General features: G+C 51.2%; 1 protein-coding gene across 1 annotated transcript; it reads right to left on the bottom strand.

The window, feature by feature from the left end:
• Positions 1-1,998: 1,998 nt before the first annotated feature.
• ASCL1 (achaete-scute family bHLH transcription factor 1) lies at positions 1,999-4,803 on the bottom strand. The gene is made up of 2 exons (XM_004373769.2): positions 3,503-4,803; positions 1,999-3,143 (listed from the first exon to the last, which is right to left on the bottom strand). Exon 1 carries the CDS (start codon positions 4,243-4,245, stop codon positions 3,550-3,552), a length of 696 nt encoding a protein of 231 aa, XP_004373826.1. The 5' UTR covers positions 4,246-4,803; the 3' UTR covers positions 1,999-3,143; positions 3,503-3,549.
• Positions 4,804-5,993: the final 1,190 nt, after the last annotated feature.

The raw sequence follows: 5,993 nt of genomic DNA, 5'->3' as shown, positions 1-5,993 counted from the left end.
AGACCACTTATTGAATAGGTAAGATTTCTCAGTCAATAAAGTCAACGCTGTTCTCTTCTCCAGCATCCCCCTCCCCAAAGTGGGGTGGACGCTAGGCCGTGGGCGAGGCCGCGATTGCTGGCGGCTGGGGTGTACATTTTGTGTTTCGCCGACAGCCCCGGGTCGCTGCAAAGCCCGCAGCGCAGCCAATGAGCAGCGGTGATTTATGGAGCTGACTAATGCCGACTGAATGCGGCCTGTCAGGGCGCTGTGAATGGCTTCCCTTCGCCGCACAAGCCCCGGCTTTGTGTTGCTAAGCGATTAGAGCAGATGTAATGAGATTTTGCCCAATCCTCGCTTTGCCCTTTCCTAGCTTCGGCAAAATTGTGTGTGTTTGTGAATTTTCCGAGTTTGCCTTCACATTGTGGCAAACAACGGCTAACTTTGCCTCGAGTTTAACGAGACTGGATATCCCCCATTCAGAAGTGAGTAAAAGAACACCTGTTCTCACAAGGAGGAGAAGAAAAAGAAATCCCCTTTGTGAGGGCTGCAACGTTATCCTAATGTTATATTCATAGCCATAAATGACTTGCTACACTTTCTTTGCATACCTTATCTGGAAACTTGCAAAGGAGAGAAATTAAAAGAAAAGAAATGGTGGGGGTCGGGGGAGCCCAGCTCTGATCCTCCAAAGGAGAAGATAAAATAAAAGCAAGCATCACAAAAGCACTACTTCCCTCAAGTAAAGCTCTAAATTGGCCCACTGCTGGCAAAAAGTCCGATTATTTATGGCGAGGAGGAATTTACTGATTTTTTTTTTTCTTAATTACGCTCATCTCTTTGAAAGGGACTGAAGCCACAATGTGCATTCTATAGAGGGTCATTTAGCAAAATGACATCAGACGCTGTGTCGTGCTCCGCGCATCGCGGCTTTAAAAAATGATTATTCTGTGCCGCTAAACGGTATAGATGTACCAACACAGACTAGATTTTTAACTCCAGAAGACGTGCTGGCTCCCCGTTCTTTGTTGGGTTTTGTAAGATGCATTTTGCGCTCGCCTTTCCGCTTGGCTGGAGACACGCAAACTGAATCTGCAAGTACTGCAGGCGGCGAGCGAGGAGCAGGCGAGAGGCGGGGTAGGATTCTGATCACGTCCTTGCTAACTGACAAGAAGCGAGCCAGCCAAAAACCCACTAATTTCTTTTTGAATCTTGGTAATTGGGTACTTTTACACGCAGCTCACGCTATTCGGATAGAGTCACAAGCTTAGATGGGCCAGTGTCTCAGAGACCACACATTTCCAGGGTTTTTATTTATTTCAATCTAACTCCTTCCGCAAGGAATGCATACATAGCATACGTGCCTCTTACTTAAAATCAATATGGAAAGTGTGCAGATTGGGACGAAGGAGTAGAAAATGTGCCTGGAAGTGAAGGAAGAGGAACACACCCACTACAGGGAGCTACCCCGCACCCCGCCCAACTCTAGCACCACCATCCTTCCACCCACTCCTAGACTCCGTTATTTTATCCAGCCCTTCCCAGTGGCACAATGAGAAGCTCAGAGTGGGGGCCAGGATTGAAAAGTGGGGCAGAGAGCCCTGTCTTAGCAGTTCACTCTTTTGGGGAGTTTTTTTTTTTTTTTTTTTCCAATGTGCAATGATTTCATCAAAGGACGTTGCAGCCATTAATCACCGCCCATAGGGGTGCTATGAGTCTGAATCCACTAGAAGGCAACGGTTTTGTTTTGTTTTTTCCTTTTTGGATTCTTTCCGTGTATGTGTACGTATTTGCATCACAGAAGAGGAATAAAAACCACTCTTACCTACATATTTTTTCCCCTCTACATTCATCATAGAGGCACTAGTGGGTATATAGCATTTATCTTTGTCATTGCTGCCACTTAGCATGTTTGACACCACCTTCCTCTCCCCCATCCATCCGCCCCTTCTCTTGGACATTTCAATAATAACTTGGTCAGGGGCAGCTGAGTCAAAGAAGTTTGGAGGCCGCTGATTATTTTCATTTGTAAAAAAGAAAAAGTTTTATTACGAAACTAGTTTGTATAAAACTGGGTTATACATGTTCTTTTTTTTGTAAGTTTGTAATAAAACAGTAAGAAAAAAAAAGGCAGTGATAGAAATTTCCCAAAAGGCAACCTCTCAAAACCAACTGGCTGCCACTTTGCGTTTGGACAGTAGCTGCATAAACTTTGTTCTTCTAGAACAGTATTTAATAACATCATTAATACATTAACAAAGTTTCTATAAAGTAAGACACATTGGTGCTGAAGTCCATCTGGTGGCCTTTTGATCTCACCTATGAGGAAAGTTCTCTACAAAACCACATAGGGAAAATGGCAGGTGTAAAGTGAACTACACATCTAAAATATGCAGAGGTTATAGCATTACATGTTAAAGTATCAAGATATACACATTTTAAACCATTTGTACAAAACTTCTATAAATTTTTCTCTCTCTTTCTCTCTTATGTACAAAAATATCTTAATATATCCCCAAACTGGTTAGGATAGATACAAATAGATTTTCTTATAATAAAAAAAAATTCACAAAAGATTGGAAGCATTCTATGATGAAAATGGTGGAAAAGACGGTGTGAGGGAGGGCTTAGGGCTTGGGGGAGTGGGTCCCAGAGGAGAGGGATTTCAAAAAAACTAAGTATCACGTAGTTTCACTGCAGAGAGATGTCCACAGTTTATTGGGATGAGACATCAACCCATTTCTAGAGGGCTAAGAACTGAGCTGAGACAGAGGGCAGGATGGTGTATGCACCCAAGCAAGCACTTTCAACTGTGTTAGTGATGGGTGGGAGTTTCTATAGGGCGTGTGCTGCTTCCGCCAGGAGCGCACTGGTTTTCCACACAAGCTGCGTTTTGTGCGTTGACTCAGGTCCTAGTCGCTCTTAATATCTCCGTAAATGATTGGAGTATAAAGATACTGTTCTGAGCGCATCCCTGTTCTCGGAGAGTCTTGCAGTTCCCGCATGCGTTGCTTAGCGGCGTTGAGGTTGCTTGCCTGGGTTTTTTTTTTTTTTTTCCTTCTCTTCTTTCTCTTCTCCATCTTTTTGTTTGTTTTTCCCCCTTCTTCCTCCCTCCCAACGTTGCTGAGGGGAAAACACTTAAAGATGCAGGTTGTGAGGTCACCCTATAACATAAAGAACAGTAGAGGTTAGTGTGAACTTAGAGGCTAGTGGTTGGGTGAAATGGAGGTTTGGGGGAGGGTCTGTCAGGTACAGCGCCTCTTTAGACACGTCCCAGTCCTTAGTTCACCAGCATCTCCTCACCTCACCCCTCCTTGGAGAACGGGGCAAAGCCCACTCTTGGAAGCCACCGCTGAAACTAACAAACTAGTATTTGAAATTGACAAACTTGGCAACAAATCCTTTAAATCAAAGTCCCCCCTCATCTCCATGGAGACAGATCCCCCTCCAGACACTAAGGAGGGAGGAAAAAAGGATGGAGACAAGAAAAGTCCCCCCACGCACACCCCAAAATGCCACCTACCTGCTTCCAAAGTCCTCGGGCACGAGGGCCTGACCAGGCCGAACCCCTCAGAACCAATTGGTGAAGTCGAGCAGCTCTTGCTCCTCCGGGCTGAGCGGGTCGTAAGAGCCCTCGTCGGAGGAGTAGGATGAGACCGGCGAGCCGGCCATAGAGTTCATGTCGTTGGAGTAGTTGGGGGAGATGGTGGGCGACAGGACGCCAGACTGGAAGGCGGCGCTCACGGCGTCGTGCTCGTCCAGCAGCTGCTGCAGCGCGCGGATATACTCGACTGCCGAGCGCAGCGTCTCCACCTTGCTCATCTTCTTGTTGGCCGCGCCGTTTGGGACATGCTCCCGCAGAGTGGCAAAGCCCAAGTTGACCAGCTTGACGCGGTTGCGCTCGCGCTCGTTGCGGCGCGCTACGGCGGCGGGCTGCTGTTGCGGCAGGCTGTAGCCGAAACCGCTGAAATTGAGCCGCCTTTTGCAGCGCATCAGTTCGGGTGAGGACGAGCGCTGTCGCTTGACTTGCTTGGGCGCTGACTTGTGACCGCCCCCTGAGGGCTGGCCGTCGGCTGCCGGGCTCAGCTGCGGCGCCTGCTGCTGCTGCTGCGGCTGCTGCTGCGCGCTCTGGGCTGCCGCTGCCGCCGCCGCCGCAGCTGCGGCGGTAGCAAAGAAGCAGGCTGCCGGCTGCAGGAAGGGCTGCTGGGGCTGCGGCTGGGGCTGCTGGCCCGCGCCGCCGCTCTCCATCTTGGCAGAGCTCTCCATGCGCAGCGGTGGCCAAGGAGTCGCGGGATAGGACCAAGCGGGGACACGAGGAGAGGGCGCGAGGGAGGGAGACACAGACAGGACTTGGGTGCACGAACAGAGAGGGAAAGAAGGAGAGAAATGAAAAGGGAGCCCGTAGGGAAATTTAAAAAATACAAATCCCGGGGAGACTTCTTAGGGTGGGAGCAAAGAAGGTGCAAATGCTTTTCGTCCTCCCTCCACTCCTCCTCCCCCCTCCCCTCCTCCCTTCAGGAGCCTCGCGTGGCGCTCGCGTGTGAGGCTGCCGCTAGCGCCTTGCTACCAAAAAAAAAAAAAAAAAAAAAAAAAGGCAGAAGCAGAAGCAAAAGTCGGTGCTGAGCGCGCTCTGCTGAGTCGCTTGCTCTCTCTTCCCCTAAGGCTGCGCTCTCTTGCGCCGGGTCTCGGTCTCTCCAGCCGTGGCTCAGGCTGTTTTTATTATTTTGTTAACCCCTTTTCTTTCTAATTTCCTTCTTTCACTCCCCCTCCCTGGCTGGCTTCCTGTCGCCTTCCACGTTCCCTGGCTAGAAGTGAGAGAGTGCTGGGCAGCCGGAGTGCAGCCGCCTTTTCAATGGGACACCCAGCCCCACGCGCTGCCCTGGCCCCGCCTCGCCCCCCACTCCCCGCTGCTGCAGCGAGCGGCTGCAGCCCCCACTACCCCCTCCTCTTACCTCCTCCTCCCACGCACTCCCTAAACTCCCCCTTCTCCCCTTTCCCCCCGCCCGTTCGCTGCGCCCGCTCCTTGCAAACTCTCCATTCAGCGGGGTTTGTTGTTGCAGTGCGTGCGCCTGGCGCGTGCCGGACTCCGGGCTGAATAAACAGGCAGCGCGCTTGGGGCGGGCTGCAGCCTGGGGTGGCTCTAGAAAGTGGGGGGGGGGGCGTCGCAGGAGGTGCGAATGACTCCGAATTGGGGTGTATGGTAGAAAGATTTGAAGTGCACGGGAATTCTACTGAGAACTTGGAGCAAGGAGCAATGAAGGGTTTCAGCACAGAAAGTGGCACGGGGCGGTTTGGAGGTTAGGGGGTAGTGGGAGTCCACTTTCTATTTTCTTCTCACCGCTGTCATTGTCTTGGGGATCTTCACTGTCCTTAGGAGCTGAAGGAAATTTGTAGGATTGGAATTCCGAAAGATGAGGGGGAACTCAGTCCAGTGTAGTGGGAAAAGTACTGGACTATGTTAAGACTTGGGTTCGAGTCCCAACCTCTCCTCTTACCAGCTCTGTGGCCCTTGGTAAGTGGCATCTGAGTCTGAGTTCTCCTCTGTGGCAAGATGATTGAATACTATGGTCCCTAATGTCCCTTCCAGCATTAAAAACTACAGATGTGTACCCCACAACTGAGCAAGTGTGGGGGGGCTTAAGCGAGGAGAAGGGAGTTGAGTGCCTTGAGAGGTGGTTGTGATCAGAAGTGTGTGGAGGCAGGGACGCCCCCTAGGATGACCTCCAGCTGGCCTGTAGCATCTCCCCTCTCCTCCGCTTCAGAGGATTATTTCCAGACCAGCTGGAGAGAAGCATAGAACTGGAGCGCTCTGGAATATTCCCGGGGTGGATCTGGGAGAAAAAGAACTGTGCGCGGGGTGGGGGTGATATAGCTTGGGGGCCCAGGGGAGCCTCCCTTGTTGTTCAGCGGTGCGGCAGGCACCTCGGCGGCCTTGGCGCAGCCTCCATCCCGCCCCAGGCGTGTGTCCCGCGGGCCGGTGGCAGGCGACTGGGAGCCGAGCCCGGCGGGGCCGC

This window comes from Trichechus manatus, unplaced genomic scaffold (assembly GCF_000243295.1).
Source record: "Trichechus manatus latirostris isolate Lorelei unplaced genomic scaffold, TriManLat1.0 scaffold00027, whole genome shotgun sequence".
NCBI lineage: Eukaryota > Metazoa > Chordata > Mammalia > Sirenia > Trichechidae > Trichechus > Trichechus manatus.
This window is presented reverse-complemented; position numbering and strand designations above follow the sequence as displayed.

Coding starts and splice junctions, on each gene's coding strand:
- ASCL1 (XM_004373769.2), bottom strand. CDS start 4,245: ATGGAGAGCTCTGCCAAGATGGAGAGCGGCGGCGCGGGCCAGCAGCCC.